The 26,008-nt window shown below is 41.0% G+C and overlaps 2 protein-coding genes across 4 annotated transcripts; one reads left to right on the top strand and one right to left on the bottom strand.

The window, feature by feature from the left end:
* Positions 1 to 515: 515 nt before the first annotated feature.
* Positions 516 to 4,764, bottom strand: LOC124292216 (serine/threonine-protein phosphatase 6 regulatory ankyrin repeat subunit B-like). 3 transcript variants are annotated; one of them, XM_046729269.1, is made up of 2 exons: positions 4,666 to 4,764; positions 516 to 2,100 (listed from the first exon to the last, which is right to left on the bottom strand). In XM_046729269.1, exon 2 carries the CDS (start codon positions 2,043 to 2,045, stop codon positions 987 to 989), a length of 1,059 nt encoding a protein of 352 aa, XP_046585225.1. In that variant the 5' UTR covers positions 2,046 to 2,100; positions 4,666 to 4,764; the 3' UTR covers positions 516 to 986. The 3 variants fall into 3 exon arrangements, with proteins under 3 accessions (XP_046585225.1, XP_046585224.1, XP_046585226.1); XM_046729268.1 differs by having other exon boundaries at positions 516 to 2,104; positions 4,671 to 4,754; XM_046729270.1 differs by having other exon boundaries at positions 4,598 to 4,683.
* A 109-nt stretch (positions 4,765 to 4,873) lies between these two features.
* Positions 4,874 to 24,729, top strand: LOC124292213 (mdm2-binding protein-like). Its single transcript, XM_046729266.1, has 16 exons — positions 4,874 to 5,145; positions 5,594 to 5,724; positions 7,215 to 7,306; positions 8,695 to 8,759; positions 9,132 to 9,195; positions 10,177 to 10,375; positions 10,955 to 11,056; positions 11,627 to 11,733; positions 12,682 to 12,745; positions 14,002 to 14,119; positions 15,048 to 15,353; positions 16,410 to 16,577; positions 17,244 to 17,372; positions 23,878 to 23,966; positions 24,255 to 24,347; positions 24,703 to 24,729. Exons 1-15 carry the CDS (start codon positions 5,112 to 5,114, stop codon positions 24,345 to 24,347), a joined length of 1,761 nt encoding a protein of 586 aa, XP_046585222.1. The 5' UTR covers positions 4,874 to 5,111; the 3' UTR covers positions 24,703 to 24,729.
* Positions 24,730 to 26,008: the final 1,279 nt, after the last annotated feature.

Below are 26,008 nucleotides of genomic sequence, written 5' to 3'. Positions count from 1 at the left end.
TATTTACCTCATTTTATGTTTAGATATACAGTCAGCACTGGATGAGAACGTATATGCTGAACTGGAAACTGTATTTCAGTGTCAACCATCTTGATGGCAACCATATAAAGTTACTGTTAGGAGACAGTTTTCTTTATTATAAAATAGTTATAACAGTGTTGAATATTACAGTACATACATAAATGGGATAAGTGGAATAGAAACAGCATAATAGCTATAACAAACAGTAACTCTCAAGTTCATCGTGACGTTAAGGTGTGGATGCTGCGGGCATCATACACAGTTGTCAACACTCGCTACTTGCTGCAAGTCCACACGTTGTCCCAAAACACAGAACACACACTAGGTGGCGACAAGTATCCATTCAGGGGTGGAAATAACTTTAAAATTGCTAGTGTACGCCGGTACAGTGGCACATGTAAAATCACTTGCCCTGACAATTTTCCACTATACCGGCCGTTTTCTTGTTGATTTTTTAAATAAACAACATAATTAATATTGGAAAGTCAACTGGACACCGGTACAGTGTGATATACAAATTTGCTTGCCCGACAGTAAAAAAACACTGGACCCGGGCGTCGGGCAATGGGTTATTTCCACCCCTGAATCCATAGAACTGTCATGTTCAACACGTGTCTGGGCCTAGTCTCAACGATGTATATAGTAACAACAGTTAATGCCATACGTACAGCATAAAGTAATGGTTTCATAACGAGAACACAAGTAACGTCCACTGTCATGGTCGGTATGTATGATATGTTTATAATCTAGGTTATACTTCATATCTGATATTGGCTACTTAGATGTTTCGTTAAGGGACTGGTGTGCTGCAAGGAATGTTGTCTTATCTCCAGGTACGCTTTAACTTGCAAGCTGGAGAAAATTATCTTCTGAACAAATTACATGTTTTGTCCGTTTCAAATGTTGAAATGGTCGTTCTACCTCACGACCTATCCAGGCATGATAACAAAATCATCACATTTTGTTTAAAGTGTTTTGTAAAGGTTTTCCAAGCGAACAAATCGCATTAATCCCGGTGGCAAGGGGAGATAATCAGCTTCTTGGAGAAGACGAACTCCCAGTATCTCACGGATATTGAAACAACACAAGGCCTGAAGCGTTCTTGGATTTGAGACATAGTACTGTAAGTGTCTCTGTATGGAGTCAGCAGTGTCTCCAGTAAACCTGTCACTGACTATATCCACTGCCGCCTGTGTGACAGGGTGACCCGCCGAAACAAGCAGCTGCAGCCATGCTTGAGTGCTCTCGCTTGGCGTAGTTCTTTCCAAACCCATCTCAAGTGGAGAAGTTTCTTTGTCATTTGGATAGACAAGCGGCAGATTAATTTCAATCAGCAGCTTTATTAGACTGATATTAATCCTCATCCACAAATCAGCACATACTTCACTGAAGTGTATTCCATGATCGTAGAGTATCCTAGCCTTGTCGAGTCTTCCAATGACTGCTGCCTTGTAGAACAAGCATCTAGAACGAACTTTCACATTTACATCCCCGCCAGATTTAATCAGCAGCTTGAACGTTTCAAGGCTGTGGAATTTGCCTACCGACATGTACAGAGGGGTCAAACCAGAAGTGTCAGCTTGATTCACATCAGCACCACGGGAAATAAGGTACCGCGCAACGTCCTTGCTGTGACGATGTACTGCCCAAAGCAATGGCGTCTTGCCTTTACTATCCGGCGAGTTGATCGAAACTCCGTGATAATCTACCAACCTTCGGACGATATTTACATTGCCTTGACAAGCGGCAATGTGAATAGGTTTCAGACGTATAACGTTACCTCTTTCGTCGTTTGAGGCAAACCGATCGGGGTCAAACCCCGATAACAGCAAAAAGTTAAAAATTGCATCGTCCCCGATCTCGGCTGCAGTGCAGATTGGGTCCGGTAGTGATGGTGGGAAACTTTTGATGGCTTGGAGTTTCCCAGGGATGGAGTCAATCAACTTCTGCACCGAATTCAAATCTCTACTTTTGATACAGTCTATAAGCGTCTCGTACACATGGCAATCGCGAGCAGCTGTCATATTTCATGGATCTGTACAATGCGCTTGGAATACTAAGGTCTGTCTGTGCATGCATCTGAAATGATAGAAACAAGCAAAGCTGAGTAAAGAGTGTGACCGTTGTTTAACTGAGGGCACATGAACATGGCAGCGCTCATGGCTCTTCCCAGAGTGCGTCAATGAGTGTGGTCAAGTCACATTTAACGCAGAGGCAACAATGGCCGACTGCATGAGTATGGAGTGGACGAGCGAGGAATTAGTTATGTTGGTGTGTCTACCTGACATTGGGGTATTGGGAGGCGGGACCATGGCATGCAGCTCTTGACAACAACTTCCAACGAGCACTTATGCATTGTTGACAGAAATAGGCTTAACCGAGTTTCTCATACACCGAGGAGATCATGCGAGATCAGTATGCCCTGTTTATCTAAAATCGATAAGAATATCCTTATAACGAGGTAGAATGCAACAAATACCCTTTGAAAGCAACAGATGAATCTAGGTTCTAGTGCGTCCCAGGCAAAGGGGAACTGAGCAGATCGGTGTCTGAGGCTGGATGACTTAGTTAATTACGTGTCACCGAACAACATAGGCGTGATTGAAGCTTATAATATCGATCATTGGATTGTCTCGTGAAGACTCGACTACTTAAAGGTCAAAGTCATTCAGCTGGAGTATTGTTGAATGTGGTGCAAAACAATAAACAAACAAATACAGTACAACCAGAAATTATTGAGAATTTAAAGATTGTATTTCTTTATATCTTTTTCACGTATTACTCACGTATTAAATGTGAATATTAGCAGAATATAATTCCAGATTCAAAGACAGGTGAACAGTTAGTATTTTGTCAAGTCACCATGGGCAGCAATGCAGGCTTCAATGAGGAGAGGCATATGAACAAAGAAGTTAGAAAGTCGTGGTCCATGCTGTCCCAATATCGGACCACCTCTTCTTTCTGTTCAGCAATATTTGTCAGATTCTTCTTATTGACACTTTCCTTCCTAAGTCCCCTATTGGATTTAGGTCAGGGATATAGCTTGGCTAATCTAATAATGTCATATTTTGGGTCCGAAACCAGGCCTGTGAATGCTTTGAACGATGTTTTGGGTCGTTGTCCTGCTGGAAAATCCAAATATTTCCATAGAACACGTGAGCAGATGGAAGTAAATGTCCCTCGAGAATATCTGTGTACCGCTCACTGTTCATATTCCCTTCAAATACACAGAGGGGCGTTGCCCCTAACACAGATATGCCACCCCACACGTTAAATTTCGGACTGTACTTTGGGCGCTGATACAAAGGTTTTTCAGTTTGTTTGGTCCAGAATTTCAGTGTATTAGGAAACAGCCACACAGAACCTTCATCTGAGAAAATCACATTGTCCCAGTTAAAATTTCTATGCTGTAAGCACCAGTTCAACCTTCGCTCCTTTTGTTCAGGTTTCATGATCGGTGATGGAATTCCTCGACTTTTCTGCCAGCCCATTGCATGTAGCTCAGTTCTAATTGTCTCCTTACAGACAGCCACATTTCCTCTATCAATCATATCCAGCCTTAAGTTTTCTAAACTCCTTCGTTTGTTTTTAGAAACAAGAATACCAAGCCGCCTCCTGTCACCGACAGTCAATTTTCTGGGCCTACCTGCGCCTCCCTGGCGCTCAATGTCATATCCATTTGCAATATTTTTCAAAACACGATAAACAGTGGACAAAGGGATGCCTGTTCTACTTGAAATCACTTTAGCTGATCTGATGCCTTTGTTATAATACTCTAAAACTTGCTGGTTGACGTCTGCTCCAGCGTCCAAGAGCTGTCGGGCGATTTCTGTATGATCTACTAATGCAGCTATGAACAATGACGTTTTACTCCGATATCTTTCATCACATAATGTACACGCGCCCCTTTGACAACAAATAGGCCACAATGTCGCTATGTTCCAAATACACAGACCATATATATTACTGGAGTTCGCCCTTCCTCATCTTCACAGAAAGATCAAATTCAACTGTTAGTTTCTGAATGACCTTTAGATGACCTCAACACGTTGCTTGGTGGACAGAAGAACTGTAAACTCTAAATCCATGTATTAGAGAGTTGAATAAACGTAATGACACCGATAAATAGGGAGAAAGGGTCTTGAATAGCAAATCTGCGGACAGGAACTTTGTATGAAGGCCAAATAAGCATAAAATTCTGTTGACAGTTAAATCTAAATACATGCGCAATATTTCGGAAGAATTCACTGAGAGGTGGTGTCTTTGTTTTGCATTTCGGAAAATAATTCCAGCAGTTTAGGATTTTAATGGCGCTTCGTTCGATATAGTCCAAACAAGGGGGTCGTGTATGTGCAAAACACACACATGATCACGAACAAAGGACATAGGTTACAAACTACAGATGCGATAATCAGCAGATACACGTTCTATCCACAGACCACGACACCATATTAGATAATGTCAAGAAATAAACAAGAATAATCGAGCCACTGTCGGGAATGGGGTGACAAGGATTGGAAATGGTTGACATTGGGCGCAGTAGGGAATAGTCTGAACGGAGCTTAGATATTCTCACCTGTGTCTGTCTATGATAGCTATTAAATCCAAATTACACAAACCGTGTTGTGTCAAAAACAACAATACCTGTTTTTTTATCACGGTAAACAGCCCATACGGAAATGTCGCAATATCATCGCGCGAAGCAATAATCAAGGGAAGTAACTGCGTTGTCGTGATCACGACGTCGATGTATTTCTGTTGAAAAGCATTCTTGGGTTGTCTGTGTTGTTTGAACTGTATTATATTATCATGTATTATGACGTGTATTTTGTTATAAGAAACGAAACAAGTTGATGTAACGTTTCAGTGTTGAGAAAATTAAGTTTCGTAACTTTCACGATCCATCTTTTTGTTCGTCTCGGATGGAATTTCCCGTACAACTTTGGCAACACCCGTCCCAGCGCCGTTTTCAAAACATTTGCAACGTGAACGCATGAAATGTCGTTGATGGTTAATGCATGATCGCAATGCGGGACACGTCAAATTCAGTAGCATTTGTCAGAATTGACTAATGTTTTATTGTAGCTGTGATGGCGTATGTAGTGTTCCTTGCGAACATATCAGGTAGGTGCAGATGTCACTATTGAGTATTGTCAGGGACACATGACACAACACAGGTAGTAGTCGTGGTGGAACTTGGAAGTGTTAAGGAAGTGTCGGTAAATAATTATTGACGCGGTGGTCATCCCCCGGTTTACCACGGCAGTTCGTATTTACAGATGTCAGTGGTGTCATTATGACGAAACTCTTGAGACTTGCGACTTGGTACTTGGGTAGTGTTGAGTCTGATCTGTATTGTCACATCCCAGCCTACCTAAGATACATAGCGTTCACTGACATGAACTTGTCAGTGAACGCTATGTATCGTAGCTAATCCCAGCCCAACATACATGATAATTGATATGTGATAATTAATTCTGTGTGTTAATTACTATTTCTATTTCCTAACATGCGTTTTGTGTATTTCTGCCTAAGGCAGTACACACAATAAACATGACTGTATATATTTCAGATCCTGAAGCTGCCGATACTATTAACCAATGTCTTGAACATTTTGTGAAGAAACAGAATAAAGGTGAAAAATGTCTAAATTCACCACTTGTTCAAGTATTGTGCACAGACAACCTGTTCAAGACAGCACAGGTACATACAGACAGTTATCTTGTTATTCATGGTTCACAGTGGTTAAGACATTGTAATATATATGACATTGAAAGTGTTAATTTTGATGTTGGTATCCGAGCAGGTGATCAGTAACTTGGCAAGAACTTTATGTATAGATGACCTCCCATTCTGTTTGATAAAGGAAGGGGTATCTGTACGTAATGTTGCAAGAAGTCATTCACTGTTCATTAAAACAATAACCTGTTAAATTCAAGTTCAACATAGATCTTTCTTTTATCATTAATATGAATATGTATTTTCTGATTTGATTATTTGTGACCTGTACTGACTGAGTTTGGTTTTATGCCGCTTTTAGCAATATTCCAGCAACATCACGGCGGGGGACACCAGAAATGGGCTTCACACATTGTACCCATGTAGAGTTTGTTATAATTGTTACAGCAGTTCAGTGCTGTATGTGTACTCATGGCTTGTTCAGTATACCTGCCAGCCTACACAGTGTGAGCATTAGATGTGCTTCAACAAGAGTACCATGGCACAGAAGCCCACTTCTCAATAATTTCAAATTGAAGGGATGAGGTTGTGTACGTAATTTTGCATTAAAACTTAATATCCTACAATTGCATGCAATAGTATTGTTTTCGATTTTTGCATTATGAAAACAGTTTGTAAAGTATTGTAATATTGAATGACGTCATGCAAGTTATACAGAAACAAGAACAAACACCACAAAGTCATATTTTCCTGATGTCAAGAGGACTTTTTCTATTCTTATTGGTTGTGATGCTTTAACATTTGGACTATCTATATCATGATGTAAATAATAATGAGAATATTTATAACGCGCCTTTTCCAGGCTAGATATCCTGCTCAAAGCTCACATTAACATCATTATTACCCCGGATAACCCAAGCTGCCTGTTAGGTGCTAGAAGGTTAATAGTCTCACGACTTATTTCACCGGGGTACCCATTTCCTGCTGGGTGAACAGAGGGAATTGTGATTAAACTCACTTGCCTAAGGTGAGACCACATGTATCACATGTGCTTTGTTGTGGGTCAGGACTGAAGTCTCAGGAGTTAAGGTGCCAAACACGGTCACCCATCCAAGGGCTGCCCGAGCCTGACGTTGCTTAACTTCAACTGATTTGTGACCTGAGCGCTATGCACAGGACCACGTGCCAGCACATGCCTAACTGTAAGACAACAGTGGACATAATGAAGGAGACGTTGGTTGCCCAGTTGTCTGGAGGGTTGCTGGTTGCTTTGCAGAATATACTGTTACAGCTTCCATTTGAATTGTTCCTACTGACAAGTTGATTTCACTTTTGCTGGATGCATGTAGAATAAATGATAACATGATATTAACATCTTTAGCACATGTTGTAGTAGACTCACTGATGACTTGTCTTACAAATTGACAATGATATTGTTAAGGTCATGACAACCACGACACATCCCAGCAGTCAATGTGTGTTACTCACTGTACTTGTACATGACTGCCTTGCAGGAACACAATGGATGCTGGACCTCTCCTAGGGATGTGGATCTGGACCAGTACAAGAAGGAGGTGTCAGTTGATGAGAAAGAGGAAAGAGACAGGTCAGTGATCGTGTGACCTACCAGAGTCAAATCATTTGTTCTTGCCATGCGGCCATAATAGTCCAGCTGGACTTCATTGAAACTCATTATTAGTGGTGTGACGATTCATCGATACGCATGGATGCATCGATCCATGGGCTACCGATACAGTGAATAGATACAAAGTTTTACCGGTACATTGTTGTATATCCCGATCCAATACTTCAAATGGGCCACGCGATACATCGATGTTTAACTTTGAATATTGCTGGATCGCTGATATCTGTCAAGAAAGACTTACTTTTGTTTGATGATTAAATATATGCATACTTATTTTTCCTTCATAAGTTTCTCGGAAATTCTTGCATCAGGAACTGTGTCAAATAGAGCTACGAATTTTATCAACATTCACAAAGTCCTAGAGAATGCTTAGGAAGATATGACAGGAGTAACCTCTGTGGGAAGAGAATGACAAAGTCCATGTATAAACTTAATTATGTCAGTTCGAACGAACATTGAAAAAAGCTGGCTTGAATTTGTGAAATACTTTAAAATGGTTTTGTTTTTATCTTAAGGTGTTTTATAGTTGGTGTTAGAATTAAAGATTTTAGTATCGCGTGATAATGTATCGCATCGCCACCCTCAAAGCATTATCAGGATTTGTATCATGTATCGCAGCTTCAGTGAACTACACTTTGGCAATATATCGTAGTGACTAAAATTTTAGTATCTTGATGTATCGTATCGCAGGTTGTATGCCAATACCAGCACTACTCATTATGTTCATTTTTGCACTGTTTTTATTTACAGTGGGTTTGATATCATTGCATACCCATGTTGGAATCTGAAGCAGCATAAAGAGCTGATGTTGATTTCCTCAGTTATTTACACCTCCCCTGTGGTTTGGTGGATATTGTGTCTGTGTCTGCCTGGAGCCATGAAGTTTTCCCACATGTCTAGGACTAGCAAACCTAGTTTTCCCACATGTCTAGGACTAGGAAACCTACTTTTTCTACATGTCTAGGACTAGGAAAAGCTAGGTTTTCCATGTCTTGGACGATCAATTAAAAAAAGGCCCTATTTCAAACACGAAATACATGCGTTGAGAAGTGATAGTCATAGGATCTACGGGATAACCTTAAACAAAATATCCTTGTCCCACATGGACAAAGCGATGGATTGCTGGTGATGGTGTCACGACATGGCTATCAACACTGTAGACCTCCAATGATGTCTCTAGAGACACACCACCCTCCATTTTAAACCTGTACGGTGAATTAGCCCCAAATCATGCTCTCTTTACATTGCTGCCAGGTTTGTGAATTCTGCTTCCAACAATTACCACAATCAGTGAAGTAATGCCCTGTATTTCGAAGTTTAATCATCGTCAGATGTGCCCTAATTTTCAGGTGTGCAGAAGAGAGCAGTTTGTCCCACAGACTGCTCCAGGTGTCCGACTCACTACCATACGCTGGTATGTATAGTCACCATGCTTCATGTTTCCATATAACAGTGATACTGTATTTCCACCTCTGGATTGTTGTATCAACTAAAGGGTAAATGTCCCTAGCCTTGAGTGAACCTCAGCCAAAGACAGAATAACACGCTGAGATTGCCTCGTCACTAAATACATGCAGAAACCAACATCATAAGGAATGCTATATGATGATGGTGAATCATTACGTAGAGGTGCAACATATTTTATTGTGGGACAGGATACATTCTGCAGGTTTTTTGTTAGTATTCTGTTACAGAATATTCTAAACCTTCATGGGCTATTACTAATTCTTTCCCGCAAGACTACGCAGACATCTACCTCCCTCTGTAGTTCACTGGAATGTTGCAGGTGTGGGTGTCCATGTTGTGTTGGTGAGACCTACTCTCCAGGAGGAGCCAAATGCAGCTGAATGGTAAACTTTTTGTTTTCGTGTCTGAGATTCTGATACCTTTTCAGAATATATAGTCCTGCTAACCTGCCCTAACTCAAGATTCCGACGCCAACCAAATGTCAAGTGACCACTCTTCTATTTGGGATTACACTTTCTCAGTAAAGTACACATGCTAGTCCTTTTGTTGGGTTGAATCCCATCTCGGATTCGAACCCAAGCCTTCAGTCAGAGTCGGGCAACTTATCCACACTCTCCGAGTGAAAGTGTAATCCCAGAGAAAGTGAGAGAAAGTGTTATCCCCATTATAACATCTTACATCTGACCACTTTGTAAATGGTAATTTGTTTTCATAGCTTTCAGCCGTGGGGGCCATGCCAATTTACACTTATGAGACGGGTACACAAAGTCTGTTGTCTAGACTACCAGCTGTACGACTTCCATTTAGGGGGAAATCTGCGGTGGCTGAGTGGGTTAGACAGCTGACTTTTTTGTGCTGGCAACTAGGTGCCTAACTCTTGGGGTGTGGATCCCAATCTCGGATGGGACTCAACCCAACGAAAGTACCTAGAATATGTACTTTACTGAGAAAGTGTAATCCCAAATATAACATATGTTACAAATGTGGTCACTTTCTAAATGGCATTGTGTATTTGTGACCACACTTACCGGTACACTGTGGATAGTTGCCTCGCTTGCTTAAAGATCTGCTGACCATGTGTTTGAATTCCTCATTCCACGTTATCTTGACTGTAGGTCAATCCTTACCCTCATGTAATCTGCTTTACAGATAGAAGGCTGTAGTATCATCTACCCAGTCAGTCAGTCAGTCTATTTAGTTAAAGGCATCTTTTGTCAGAGAACCTGTGCAGATATATAGTTTCTGCCTTTATTGTTTAAAAACATCCTCACAGTGTGTTACCTTAACCAGAGATCTGTTATATGGTCTCTGGCTTAACCTAGAAAGATTCCAGTAAGTGATTCATTACATTTGTTTTGCTGCAGTTACCTCCCTTTGTATGGTGCTCTGAAGAAGCTGTCCTGTTGGCACAATGCCGAAATCACAGTCATCAGAGACAGTGTGCCACAGTCACTGCAGGCCCTGGGGGACTTTACAGGTGCTTCCTTCACCTCCCAAATCTCCAGCATATCGTGGGAGGATGACCGTGTGTGGCGGGGAAAGGTCGCTGTCATGAACAAAGTGGTGAGTCATCATGTGCTGTTGGATGATGCAAGCAGGCCAGTGTTCACAAGCCCACAGTATCATCTCATCAAGACATACAACCTTCCCTCCCTGCTCTATTTGAAGCATATCTGTCATCCCTTTAAGTGACAACCAGCACAAAACTACAGAATATGTAGATACATTCTGAATAGAAAAATGCCAGACATTAAGCAGTCTCCATAAAGAATGGATCATAATGATCGTGACACATTTTCAGTGGAACCAATGACATCAACAAATGCAGTGCACACATGTTCAGTGTATTGCAATCAACAATGACAATGTGTCATGTTTTAATCATTACGAATGCACACTTTATAGAGATTGTGTCATGTTTGTTAGTTTTGTGTAATTTTCTAGAAAAGTATCTGCATCTTCCATAGTTTGGTTGCTCCATGCTGGTTTTCATTGGTAGGCCCAGGTAAGAAACAATACAACCAAACCACTGCCAATTAATGCACTTGTTTTTGATGACTTGTTTGAGGGTCTTTTCATTATTATAACGTGGTTTATAATTTAAGAAATAAAAGGTAATAATCTCTATGTGTTCCCTTTCAGGAAGGTCAAGGTCATGTGTTCCCTGGGTTTCAACTCCAGTGTGATCGGGATGACCTAGAGGCCTTCCTTGAGCGACTGAGGAAGTTGACCAACAGACACCAAGTAGGTTGCTATGTGTAATGAAGCTATAAAGCATACTCTGTTTATGGGACAACTATGATATATTTTGGTAGTGATCACCGAAAGCAAGATTTACTCGGCACTGGTCTCCGAAATGAATAACTTAGTCACATCTCCAGTTTCTGTGATGAGAAATTATTGTGAAATACAGATTCTAAATTGTCTGAAATCTCATATAATAATACGAAATGAATCTTATAGAAGATAACTGCATCTTTTGCAGCTCTTGCAAAGGAAATGCACTAAAACATGAAAAACCGGTCATAGGAGGACGTGTTCATCTGTCACTGAAGGGACTGCTGAGTTTATGCATGTGAATTGTAACACAGGTTGAGGCCTAGACTGAGAATCACATCTGTGGCCTTATGCACACTGAATAATACAAGTGGGTAGCATCTGTATGCAAAGTTACGGAGTTGATTTTCTGGGAGATATTTGTGACTTCTATCTGCAGTAAAGAATTACTAACAATGGGCATACTGTACCACTATATCTACACATCATTGCACATGGCAGGTGATGTGTGTACTGTAGCTGTGATTGTTGTTGCAGCTTGAACAGACAGGTGTTCCAGTGATGGGGAGGATGTTGGAGGTCCTGGACCAGGTGGATGCAAGGACGCTGCCATCTTTCATGTTGACACAGTACACACTGAGGCTGTATCCTTGATGAGAACAAGATGTCACATGTTATCAGCAGTTTATGGGTGATGGGGAAATGTGTTATGTGACTCACTTGGCAGTTCTAAACATACAGGAGAATGTCTAAAAGATATTTTGCATGTTCTTTTTCTTTGCTTAAGAATACATTGCGTTTGGTTGGCTTAGGAACATACGACCCAGCCCACTTGTGAAGTACTGTTTCCTGATTGGCTGAAAATATAATGGGTGTGACTTGTGAGGAGATGATCATAGTGACCTGTGGAATGTCCAGTTTAGGGGATGGACATTTGGTACCACGGAACGTTTATTGCGGCACAGTAAGATGATCATTTATGCAGTGCATGTGAACAGATAGAATGGTAGTGAGATACATGACCCATGCTTGTAACCCATGCTTGTCGTAAGAGGCGACAAACAGGAGGATCAGGTGGTCAGGCTCGCGGACTTGGTTGACATGTTTCGTATCCCAGTTGGGGCGGTGGGGTAGCCTAGTGGTTAAAGTGTTGGCTCGTCACGCTGAAGACCCGAGTTTGAATCCCCACATGGGTACTATGCGTGAAGCCCATTTCTGGTGTCCCCCGACGTGATGTTGCTGGAATATTGCTAAAGCAGCGTAAAACCAAACTCAGTCAGTCAGTCGTATCCCAGTTGCATTGATCGATGCTCATGATGTTGATCACTGGATTGTCTGGTCCAGACTGATTGTGGTGTTAAACAACAAACAAACAATAACAAAATTCTGGTGCCAGAGTATGTTGGTTTCAATGGCTTGAAGACCTTTGTTCACACAAGCAGATTATAATTGTATATACATGTATTGGGATGGGTACAGTCACCATTACAGTGTTTGTCAGCTGCTCCATTAGTTTACAAGGGCTGTGTGTGGAACGTCAGTGATGCCTGTGTTTGAGCCAGTAGAAACTGTTACATCCTTATGAGACCCAGATCTGTGTGGAAGCCGCACCACCTGTCGCTGGAACTCGTACAGGAACTCCTAGAGCAGGAACAGGTGTGATGATCTTCTGTATACTGAACCAAGAAATATGCAGCAGTCCTTCAGTTCCCTGCATACATGTTATTTTCTGTAGAAATAATACACAGATAGTTTTATCCTTCAGTTCCCTGCATGCATGTTATTTTCTGTAGAAATAATACACAGATAGTTTTATCCTTCAGTTCCCTGCATGCATGTTATTTTCTGTAGAAATAATACACAGATAGTTTTATCCTTCAGTTCCCTGCATGCATGTTATTTTCTGTAGAAATAATACACAGATAGTTTTATCCTTCAGTTCCCTGCATGCATGTTATTTTCTGTAGAAATAATACACAGATAGTTTTATCCTTCAGTTCCCTGCATGCATGTTATTTTCTGTAGAAATAATACACAGATAGTTTTGTAGCACAGTGTGTTTTGGTTTGTTGCCAGAAGAGGGTTATTCTGGATTTATTGCCATGCATTTCAGAATGCTTCAGTATGTGATCATATGTCTCTAAACTATAAAGTTAGATGCGGAAACTTTAATCTAGCAATAGAGACTGGGAGATATGAAAATATTGCTTCTAATGAAAGATTTTGTTTATTTTGTAAATCCAAAGGTATTAATGTTGTTGAAGATGAGTGGCATATTTTGTATATTTGTGAATGTTTCTCTGATATTCGAGGGAAATATATTGGGAAATATTTAAGTTAGCCGCCAACGATAAACAACTTTATCCATATTATGCAATCTGCAAATGTCGATATGATTAAGAATGTTTCTTTATTCTTATATAATGTACAAATTAGAATGAAGAGCAGGATATTTTTATAAATCATTGTGTACCATTCATGTGATGTGTGATCACGCATTTGACAGTATTATGGGCCAGTGGCCTTTTACTGAATAAAACTGTCTGTCTGTCTAAACTATAAAGCTAGGGCTTTTCATATCTTTAAATGAAAGTTTGTTTTCCTCCTTATATTTGAGTAGGATTAGTTTGGTTCTGAAACAAAGAATATCTTGGTGTCTTGTGTTTCTAATCTAATCAAAATCAATTACCATGGCTACAATATCCTACACATTTCTGACAAATTTGGGAATTACAATTTACAAAATTACAAAAACGTCATATGTGGGTGTTGTCCAGTCATCTGAGGCAAGCCAGGAACTGCTTATCATAGGCTTCATTACAAATGTCATTCTATACTTTGCTTTGTTACTTGCACAAATGTGCTAAGACACTGTTTACAGTTGTTATACCCTGGTCATGTCTGTTCAACAGACTGCAGTGATCTGCCGCCTGGCCGTGTACGACTCGGGGTCGGTGGTCGACTGTACCCAGAAACTGAGTGCCCAGGCCTGGAGGGAGAGTGTCATGGCAAATGTGGACTATGTCATAGGTCAGATATACCCAACAGTCAATCAATTACATCATCTAGGTCATAGCTTGAGTGCTACAAACTTTCTGGATCTGATATTCAAGTTATTTTACTTTCTGTCTTAAAATACCAATGAGTAATAGATAAAGTAACACGTGCGTAACTTCCAACTACAAACTGTCTGTCTCCCTTGACATTCAGTGGAGACAACTTGTAACTCACTGGTTGAAGGATGGTAATTAACGGAAAAAACAAACACAAAACCACAGGCCAGTGGGGTTCGATTCTGCTAGCTATCCAAATTGTTACTGGTCCTTGTAAATACAGACTTGTGTAATCAAAGTTTTATCAGCCGGAGGTCCTCTCTGTGGTCATTGTTTGTCACATGTTCTCTAGACCTCTAGCTGACATCAAACCTGTGAACCATTATGTCAGCAGTGGCCGAATCATTGCATTTGGAAATTTGTAGAATATTTTGGAAGTATTGGCTTTGAAAGGGGAAATGTGTAGGTATAAACAATGTGAATTCTTCTTAAATCCTACTGCCTTGTCAGATGACAGGTCTGGAAGTGTTTACAATATACTATTACATTATTGCTGGTTATTTCACTAACCTGGTTGGTCTTCCCTGGTAATTTGTACTGACACTGGACAGGATGTGTCAAGCCAGGTATTTATGTGTATGTTTATATTACTTTGCTAATGAGATGTCACTTTGTGTTTTGAACTGCTTCAAAGTTTCACTGCATAAGGGATAAGGACTGATTAAAAGCAGATATTGGTGAGATCATCTGTCAACTGATTTGGTATTCAAACTGTTCGTCTGTCATGCTGAAAGTCTGGGTTCAGTTCCATACACGGATGCAGTGATTTGTGATGCCCTGTCATGATATTCGAATCCAAAGTGGCATAAAACAGCGTTCACTTGTTTGCCTCTTTCTTCTCCTAGAACAAGAGGAAGACCTGTTGACTCCTGCCCACTTCCTCCATGTCGTGTTGAGGAGAGATGAGTCCTCCTCATCTGCAGACCACCTCACTGCTGTCGTCCTGCGTGACAGTTCGGAAATAAACTCAAACTTGTTCCGCATCGACTCGGGCCTGTACAGCGGTGTGTGTTGTGGGAGCTCCAGTGAGGGGCCCAGTGACAGCATGGAGACGTACCTGAGTAGCCTACCTCACATGACTGGGGAACTCGTCGACCAGATCAACACGAGTCTTGTCCACATGCAGACACACATGCTACAGGACTGGGTCGGTAAGGGAACCAGCAATACATGGATCAGAGGACAAACTAGGATTACATGGGTTATAGGACAAGCTAGGATCACATGGGTTATAGGACAAGCTATGATCACATGGGTTATAGGACAAGCTAGGATTACGTGGGTTATAGGACAAGCTAGGATCACATGGGTTAGAGGACAGTCTTGTGTCAGCATGTGCAGTACATGGATTATAATAGGACAAGCTAATATCATGTTGGTTGTAGGACACTTTAATGTCAGAGCACTCGCAAGTCATGGGTTAGAGGACAATCTGGTATGAAAGTATTGATAATATATATGGTTGAAAGGTGAAGGTATATCAACATGTTCGCAATACATGGGTTAGAGGACAATCTGGTATGAAAGTACTGATAATATGTATGGTTGAAAGGTGAAGGTATATCAACATGTTCGCAATACATGGGTTAGAGGACAATCTGGTATGAAAGTATTGATAATATATATGGTTGAAAGGTGAAGGTATATCAACATGTTCGCAATACATGGGTTAGAGGACAATCTGGTATGAAAGTACTGATAATATGTATGGTTGAAAGGTGAAGGTATATCAACATGTTCGCAATACATGGAATAGAGGACAATCTGGTATGAAAGTACTGATAATATATATGGTTGAAAGGTGAAGGTATATCAACATGTTCGCAATACATGGAATAGAGGACAATCTGGTATGAAAGTACTGATAATATGTATGGTTGAAAGGTGAAGGTATATCAACATGTTCGCATGACATGGGTTAGAGGACAATCTGGTATGAATGTACTGATAATATATATGGTTGAAAGGTGAAGGTATATCAACATACTTGTATGGGTTATAGGTTCAGCTAGTTCAATCAGACAGCGTGTGTATGTTGCGTGGTTGTTAGTCCTGTTCATATTCCTGTATTATTGGTAAAGATTTCATACAAAATAAGTAACGGTGTCCAGTTTTTCAATACAGACATGATAAAGGAGGTTGTAGAGGCAGAAATATTTGTCCCCTGGACACTGCAGTGTTTCACAGAGAACCCTTTCTCCCACCAGCTGAACTAGAGCAGAGTGGGGAACCAACGGTGATGTCAGTGGAGATGCTGTACAAGTTCCTGGGGCAGATTCAGCAGAACTTCCTGGATCAGCTGCTCCAGGACGGGGTGTTCCAGGAGGCAGTGAGGAGAGCTGAAGAATCAGATGCCATTCCCACTCTCGAACCAGGTCAGCGGAAACAATCTTACAATTAAGTTGTGAACTTCAGAACTTTCTGGACCCAGGATGTTATTGATATATGACCAAATTATGTCTGGCTGAACAACCTTGAAAGTGTGTACTTGGTGATATATATCAGGCCATGAAGCTGTATATTAGTCAGTATATGCAGGGGTGGAAATAACACATTGCCCAACGCCCGAGTCCAGTGTTTTTTTCTGTCAGGCAAGCAAATTTGTATATCACACTGTACCGGTGTCGAGTTGATATTCCAATGTTAATTATGTTGTTTATTTAAAAAATCAACAAGAAAACGGCCGGTATAGTGGAAAAATTATCAGGGCAAGTGATTTTACATGTGCCACTGTGCTGGAATACACTAGCAATTTTAAAGTTATTTCCACCCCTGATATGACATAAATAATTCAACAGTTATAGAAAACATGGAATAGCTTCTTTGGTGAGTGTTCAGACTTGGTAGGCTGGGTTTGAATTGAGGATCTTTGTTTAACAAACAATCAAAGACGAAGACTTAGTTATCATGGCTGATGGATGAGTCACTGAATGCTGACATGTTTTAAATGTAAGACAGGCTTAGTGACCACACAAGTGTTGTCATATCCAAGCAACAATTGTTATTGCGCCAATGTTTACCCTACGTATGGACTGACACAGATGTTGACATGGATCCCCTTGACTGGCTGGAGAGGAAAGCTGTGCAACACAAGGACACACAGAAGCGAGAGATGCGGCGCTACCAGTCTTCAGAGAGTGCCTGTCTCTCCTCCCCACCACATGATGATGGTGCGTACTAGCATCTCTCACAGAACACCTGGCACTGTAGATGATTTAATTGTGAAGAATGTTGTATTCATGGATAGATAAGACACCCTGAAACACATAATAACATAGTGAATCTTGTCCCTTTGCTGAAATCTGCTGAAAGATTTACAGGGTGAACAAAACATGCAATATTACAATAAATGTTAAGTTGGCCAATCAGCGTATTGAGCTTCTTGCAGAGGCCCAAATAAGCTGCGTATCCGGGTAAAATACGCATAAAAAATTTCCAATTACGCATTGAAAATTAATTGTTGCGTACCAATTACTCATTTAAAATGTTAGATATGCAAAAAGTTTAAAATAAATGCGTGCGGAATATATTTCTAAAAATCGCTTGCGTAATGAAAAAGACATCGATTGCTATCAAGTTGTACTGTTAGTATAGGACAAGTGTTGTACTGTCAGTATAGGATGAGTGATTTTTTTATGAAATCATTTCCATTATATTTAAGTTGGTTTTGATTAGGTATGACATAAGGCAGGACATACTTGCTTAGTAAACTTACTCAATGACATTATATACTTAGGTGAGTAAAATGACTGAAATACGCACATATTTGAAAGCAGATGGTAACGGAAATTGAAATACCCACTCAACATTCATAATACCCACTCCAAAAAAATACAGTGGATACAGTACCCACATGAGCTAAATCTTATCTGGAGCTCTGTTCTTGGCATAGGGCAATTAGAGAATGACACGGAGGTACAGATACAATGTTATATTTTACTGGTAAAACTAAATGAACTGGCAACTAATTATTTATAATCAATGAGTGTAAAATATTATGACTTGTTTTAAAAAGGAATGCAGATAAAAAAACTAAATTTTTCCTTATCCTGACTCATGCTCTTTTGCTTGTCTCCTTCCTCTTGCGAACATAGTGGAACACTTGTATCTCCCTAATTGAAGTTCCCTTCAATGTAAAATCACTAATTAGTACACCACGAGTTACCTCCCTTCCACAAGCGCGGGAACGAGGGCGCCACCTCTACCCATGTGCCTCACTCTCTCCTTCTTCGCCCAGTGAGCTGGACGTGAGAGCGCCTGTGTCTCCCGACACACTATATCCTTTGATTATATTTAGTTAGTTACCTCGTATAGAGATCTATAGAGGTTTAGCTAGTATCTTTCAACAATTATATATTGATATTTAGTCGTGTTTCTACTGTTTATGCACGGGACGCCGTGCTGTTGCAGTGGATTACGTTGATAAAAATTCTGTACTGTTGCACATTACGTTTTTTATTCTGCTGCTGATCCGCATTTAATATGCCCTAGCTGTACTGCGCCATGTTTCATGTGATTCACGTTGCAGTTGCGATACTAATTTATCCAATTCTACCTTTAATAAATAATTACTTTGCGTTTGAGACGCGCAGCAGATAGGTCACGTATGCAGAGTCTAGCATGACTGATACACCTGAACCCCTCGCCAGTCTACTGCTGTTGGTCGACCCCCCTCCCGTCTGGGTTTCCGCTAGAATGGTGGAGAGGCGTGGGACGTAGTCCGCCGCCTCCAAGAAGCGTCCTGCTTCCCCAGACATCCCTTCGTCGCACTGAGGGGTATTCAACGAAGTCTACTAGAACTTTCTCAGCCGAGATTGTTCTCATCGCAGATTTGGGCCTGTATGATGATCAGCCGATCATCATTCCTGATGTACATCAAAGAATGACTGATGTCGGCAACAGTGATGTCAGCGCAGATCAACATTCGATGATCTTCCTGAGGGTCCCGTCGCTACCAACACTCAACGCAGACTTCGCACCCCCAGGGCAGCGTCGACCTCTGAGGGGAATTCAACGAAGTCTACTAGGACTTTCTCAACCGAGATTGTTCCAGCCGCTGAACTTGGCCTCTACGATGATCAGCCGATCATCATCCTCGACGTATGAGACAAGTAGCGACCGGTGACAGCTACAATGACATCAGCAGAGATCGTCATGCAGCCTGATGTCTCTACACTGATGTCAGACGACTTACCTGAGGGCCCCACCACTAACAGCGCAGAGATGGCACCGACTACTTCGTCGCAGACCATCCCAGACGAGCTACTACGGCAAATCATGGTCGTGATGGAGGGTCACTACAGACTGGAGAAGCAGCCAGCCCAGAGTACGAGCCTTCGCGAAGGCTCCAACTTAGACAACACTCTAGAGGCACCTCCAGTCAACGTAGCAGCCAAGACGATGCAGCCTTCGCGAAGGAAGTCGCAGACCACCTTGACGAAGGACCCAGATGTACAGCCTTCGCGAAGGCCTTCGCGAAGGCGGGATAGATCATCACATTCCTCGGCTTCATCCTTAGATGCAGACTCAGCCACCAGACCTCACGGAAGCCTTCGCGAAGCTCAAATCGCCGTTCCCCAGCACCGAACGCAGAGGAAGCTTCGCGAAGGCGTTCGCGAAGGCGTTCGTGAAGGCGTTCGCGAAGGCATTCGCGAAGGCACTCGGGAAGGACACCCGAATATAGATCGTCATTTAACAGAGTCAAGGGACTACTCAAGAGCTTCGCGAAGCTGTCAATAGTCTCCGATCTCCTCGTACATCACCACATCGATCGCCTCACAGGTTACCACACAAGTCTGCACACAAGTCTACATCACCTTCCTAGAGTGGCAGTACGACGCAGACATACCTGATGAAGGAAGACGACGCAGATGCTATCACCCTACCTCCGATCGACCCGATTGCTGCGGTAGCACAGAATCTAGACATAGCATCCCATAAAGCCACAAAAGTTCAGACACCATAATTGCCGAACTTTCACGCCTAGAAGTTTTCCACGCACAACATGGACCCCTTCTTCAAGGCTTAAGACATCGATGAAAACTACAAGTTGATCATCGATATCAACAATAAGAACTACAATCGTAAATTGGTTCAGTTGAATCCATGACGAGACGTATGTTCGTTGGCCTAAATAGATCTAGAACGATCATTGAGACACTTATCACCAGATTTCGTAACACGACTTCTGAAAATGATAAGATGATCCACTCGGCCCTACTTATGCAGAACCAGCAAGTCCCAGGCCGCCTCCGCGAAGGAGCTAGAGCCTCACCAGCTACAAGGGACGTCGCGGAGGAGTAGCGCTTCGCCGACCCCACATCCTGTTAAACACAGAGGCCATTCGCGAAGCAAGCGCTCTTATATATATTATATATATATATATATATATATATATATATTCTAATCGGACTTTGACTCGATACCTTCGCGAAGGTCGCGAAGGCTAAGTGGCTCCAAGTCTACTTCACCAGTAGATCTAGAAGGGATACTTCGAGAGCTTCGTGAAGTCTCCGGCGTTCACCGAGGAAGTCTCCTCCAAGGTCTCCATATACTAGCCACTCGTCATATATAGCTACTCCTCAGTCCGTTCAAGACATCGCATAAGTTGTCTATCAACTGTATGCCAGATGCCGTCTATAAGCCTACGCGAAGACAATTGCACAGGCTATTTACAACACAGAACGTCGCTGTATTAATTTGTCAACGACGTTTCATAGATCTTCACAGAAATCAACTATTCCGTATAAATTGCTAGTATATGCAATCCCGGACGACGATACGATTATCTACATGCGTGACCATTACGCATATCTGCAGACAATTCAATATCGAAATTGAACAGCAGCCTTGTTACAGCGAGTATAACTCATAATCGTCAACATTTCTGAGAAGAAATATGTACAACAAATTCAGCTTTAATTCTACAATTATGACGATACATTCATGTATACAGTCTACAAGCTGACAACTTACAAGTTATTGTACCTTTATATATAAAGAAGTCGGAATTATATTCAAAACTGAAGTACTTTCACGACAGCCAGGAAAATAACCTACCCAGCATTAATATTACAGAGCAAGGTATTTTGCGCCGAAGCTTTCGCGCGTTTACCATTAATCCTCGAAACACGTGGTCACTCGGGTAACTTCGGGAAGTTACGATGAAGACCGATGATTGTTCTAATATCAACGACGGCACTATATTATACAAGGTTCCTTTTCCTGCTACACCGGTGACATCACAGCGCGGGTACTCTACAGAATCAAAATGCCTTATTCTGATTGGACCCCGATGAACAACGCCCTACACAGAGGTCGAGCATAGTTCACAGTTCAAGACATAGGTTGCAAGTGACAACTTTATATCAATGAACGAGCAAGCCTCCTTACAGCCCAGTTAACCTGAACCTTCATGATTAGGCTGCTTTCTTCAGGTTAGAGACCTCCCTGTCAAGTTTAGACAAGGGCACAGCAGTCAGGCGATTTTACATAAAGTTCATCGAGGACACAAACTCCCGGTTGTGCACATACATCGTCAAGGACATCGCAACGATTTACCTAGACGACGTGATACAAGTGGATCGAAATCCACAGCGTTTCAGACTACACCTGAATTTCATCATCAAGCTACTAACACAACTAGATGGTTAGTAAACCTACTAAGTTTCTGTTTGGAGAATAAACGGAAGTTTCACGTACCAACTTGGGGATATGAATATAGTGCTACAACACCTCACAAGTGAGGTTTATGAACATGCCTGGATGACATACTTGGACTCCATGATACGATGATGCTATCACGCTGGCCAGCAAGAGCACTGTAAATTTATCTCCACCAAACCAAACAGGAAGAAAAATACAACAGATTTTTTTCCTCTATCATCAACTTACGCAGAGTGTAGTCTCACGTACTATATCTCCGTTTGGATCAGAACTGTCATACTACGTGCATACAAGACAGATGGACCTAATCCGACCCTCCATGAGCTTTAATACTCTTGATATTAGAGCCCTAACTTCTACAATTTCATCTACACAAATGTTATTTGAAATAATGGAGGGTTTATTACTGTAGATCCGATATGGTGGTTGCCAACCATTATCTGAGAGATATCACCACCGAGGACATCTCAGGTATCCACCAATTCGATCCCATGGTCCTTGCACAACAGTTGACAGTTCCTCGGAGAAGATAAGTCAATCTTACAGATTTTTACTTATCTTATAACAGTACTAAATAGCTTCATGCTATATATAATTTGCTTAAGCTCGTTTTTTATCATCACAGAGGTTACATGATAAATGCATTAGCTAACAAACTCTACAGAGTTTTTTTTGGCTATTATATATAGGTAGCTTAAGCTCATTCATATCGTAAGCACAGTACTATACTCATATTGTAAAAATATATTAGCTAACAAACTTTACTAAGTTTGGCTATTATATATGTAGCTTAAGTTAATTATATCTTAAGCACAGTACTATACTCATATTGTAAAAATATATTAGCTAACAAACTTTACTAAGTTTGGCTATTATATATGTAGCTTAAGTTAATTATATCTTAAGCACAGTACTATACTCATATTGTAAAAATATATTAGCTAACAAACTATACTAAGTTTGGCTATTATATATGTAGCTTAAGTTAATTATATCTTAAGCACAGTATTATACTCATATTGTAAAAATATATTAGCTAACAAACTCTACTAAGTTTGGCTATTATATATGTAGCTTAAGATAATTATATCTTAAGCACAATACTATACTCATATTGTAAAAATGTATTAGCTAACAAACTCTACAAAGTTTGCTGTTATATATATAGCTAAGCTTATTCATATCTTAAGCTCAGCACTGTCTATATCATATAAATATTTTAACTAACAAACCCTAAAGAGGTTTGTTATTATATAATTAGCTTAAAATTAATCATATTTTTAAGCTTAGTGCTATGTTTATATCTTAAAGTATTTTAGCTAACAAACTCTAAGGAGTTTATACTAGCATATTAACAAGCTTAAGTCTATTAGTCTTAAGCATTGTATTAATATTATATATACTTATCATAATAAGTACATTGTAATAACCTCTATATGGCAGCTGATAAGCTGGCAGCAGGAATTCATCAGTTCAATGCCTTTATGAAGTTCTCATAGGGTTATTACAATCATCACAGTTCAAATCACTAATTATTAAAATCCAAAGTATTATATATTCCCACCTCCGCTCTGTTGGATTCTACAAGCAAAAGAGCATGAGTCAGGATAAGGAAAAATATGTAATTTTTTGAGTAAAATTGATATTTTATACTTATCCTGACTCATGAGGTCAGCCCTCCCATCCTCCCCAAATAACACTTTGGATTTCCCTGTAAATTCAAATGTTGGGCTCAGTATATGAGGAGAGAGTGAGGCACATGGGTAGAGGTGGCGCCCTCGTTCCCGAGCTTGTGGAAGGGAGGTAACTCGTGGTGTACTAATTAGTGATTTTACATTGAAGGGAACTTCAATTAGGGAGATACAAGTGTTCCACTATGTTCGCAAGAGGAAGGAGACAAGCAAAAGAGCATGAGTCAGGATAAGTATAAAATATCAATTTTACTCAAAAAATTACATATTGGTTACATTTTGTCTGCTTCTTGGTTGTTAATTACACAGCTTATTTCAGGTGTGTCAACGATAGAAGTGAAGGACTTCATCAAGTTGTTTAACCCTGATGGCAGTGCTTCTATTGACAAGCTTTCACCAATCAGACAGGTATCAGTGATTATGTTTATGTATGTTTAGTCATTGATATGAAATGTGCCCTTAAATATTGCAGCTTGGCTGTTACAAATAACACTGATAGATACCAGAGGGAATGGGATGATTGTTCTTGAGAATAACTGACTTTCTGCCTTCGAAAGAAAAGATTCTTTCAAAAAGCATTAAATTTCCCAATAATTCAGATCTGAAAGCAGTTGTTTTGGGGTGAGGTTATAGTTTCAAGGCACAAGGCAATTACAAGGTGAAAATTTCAACTCCAAAAATTTCATCTATTTACAGCAGTCAAGACGCAAGCTGACAAAACTCAGTAGTCAGGGGGGAGACAACTCTGTTGTGGCCAGATTGCATGGATACACTGTATCATGGCATTGAGTAAGTAACAGTCATCTTCCTCGTTCTATGAGATCCACAGAACTTCTACCATTCAATCTAATGTTTTGTTTCTTTTGTAAGTATAACGACTGCATGTCAAACTTAAATGGGATTGATCTGCTCCTAGTCAGTATGGAGTGTCCTGGATCCATGTTGAGTTATATCTCCATGGTGTATCAGTATTAAAGCAGCATACTAGTCCAGACTAGCATATACAGACAGCAGTGTGACAGACATATCAAAGACATGCACACCCATCCATGCACATTATCTTAAAAGTGCCTTTAAACTCCACTCACCTACACCACCTTATCTGTGATTGGTTCATATAGACTTGTTTCCAATATTCTTGTAGTTACTACAAGGACAGAATATCAGAAAAGAATGAAAAACACTACTCCAGTTTACGAGAGAAGTTCATCAAGAACGAGACATGTAGTTCCTTCACGACCAAACACATCCTCACCAAGAAGAAGCCACACAAGTCAGAGTCCGGAGACAGGAAGCGGAAGTCAGGGAGTCTCATGTCGCCGTCCAGGAAGTCACCACGAGGTCCACTCACATCACTGCAGCCACTGAAGGATGAGATCAGGTGAAGATGCTGGTTTCTTGTCAGATGACTAGAGTTGTCCCCCTTAGTTTATATCTGAAAGTCAAATCCCAGAATTCCTTGGATCACGTTCTCTCATTTGTTAGCATCATACATATTCTTTTGTGTTTCATCAGTTTGGTAATTGTAATTGTCCAGGGTCCTGATCCATAGCGTTCAGAGCGCCATGACATGTGTAAGCCTATGGTAAGCTATAGAGTTACGACCTGTCGTAATGTTCCGAACGCTTAGTGGACCGGGCCCCTGTATTTCATTTTGCTCTCCTTATGCTTGATGTGACATGACAAAGTGGCATCAATCTGCTCTTCTTGTTTGTTCCTTATTTGTTGTGCCATGCTGCACTTAAACACATACCATCTGCTAGAGGCTGGACGGGGCAGCCTTGTGACAGACATCATGAGTACTGATCCATGAAATGGGACATGATGACATGCTGTCAACCATTCCACCAAGCCTGATCACCAGTTCCAATCAAACATGGCACTGGTTCTGTGCAGGATCAGTATTGTTGACACAGTCCATCTGTTACACGAATGCAGTTTTGGGATAGCTGCTGTTGACGGGCAGAATATTTGACATATTTGACAAAGTGGTTATCCACATTAAACTACATAGTAAATACATGTTGCCTCTCTTTTCCCCTGAAGAGCGTCATCCCAGCCGTCCCGACAGAAGATGCTGCTGCAGCATCCAGGGCTGAAGAGTCCACGGAAACGCCAGACCCTGCCCTCCGAGAAGCTAAGACGGTCGCCACGGAAACAACCAAGTGCTTCTTTTCAGCGCCTCAAGTCGGACAGCCATGTGCTGCCCCTGCCACCGAAGAGGAAGCGACGATCAGATCCGGATTTGCTGAACCGATCAGATGACCGAGATGATGTTTTCTCGTCACAGAGATACGATAAACCATCACATTCGAGACCTGCATCTACTGCCAGTGTTGCTGATGAGGAGAGGGCAAGGAAACAGTCACGTTCAGAGAGGCACAAAAAGGTAGTTCTTCTTGACATCTCAGTTTGCGGAGTTATCTTTGTCACTAATAATAGTTTGTATG

This window comes from Haliotis rubra, unplaced genomic scaffold, assembly GCF_003918875.1.
Source record: "Haliotis rubra isolate DU_JTF1 unplaced genomic scaffold, ASM391887v1 Scf51, whole genome shotgun sequence".
Lineage (NCBI taxonomy): Eukaryota > Metazoa > Mollusca > Gastropoda > Lepetellida > Haliotidae > Haliotis > Haliotis rubra.
Note: the sequence above shows the minus strand (reverse complement) of the source record. Positions and strands in the feature narration are given on the sequence as shown.

Excerpts from the sequence above, each read along its gene's own strand:
- LOC124292216 (XM_046729269.1), bottom strand. The coding sequence starts at position 2,045 with ATGACAGCTGCTCGCGATTGCCATGTGTACGAGACGCTTATAGACTGT.
- LOC124292213 (XM_046729266.1), top strand. The coding sequence starts at position 5,112 with ATGGCGTATGTAGTGTTCCTTGCGAACATATCAG. Across the intron at positions 15,354-16,409 it reads CATGCTACAGGACTGGGTCG|CTGAACTAGAGCAGAGTGGG; the intron begins GTAAGGGAACCA and ends TTCTCCCACCAG. Across the intron at positions 16,578-17,243 it reads CATTCCCACTCTCGAACCAG|ATGTTGACATGGATCCCCTT; the intron begins GTCAGCGGAAAC and ends GGACTGACACAG.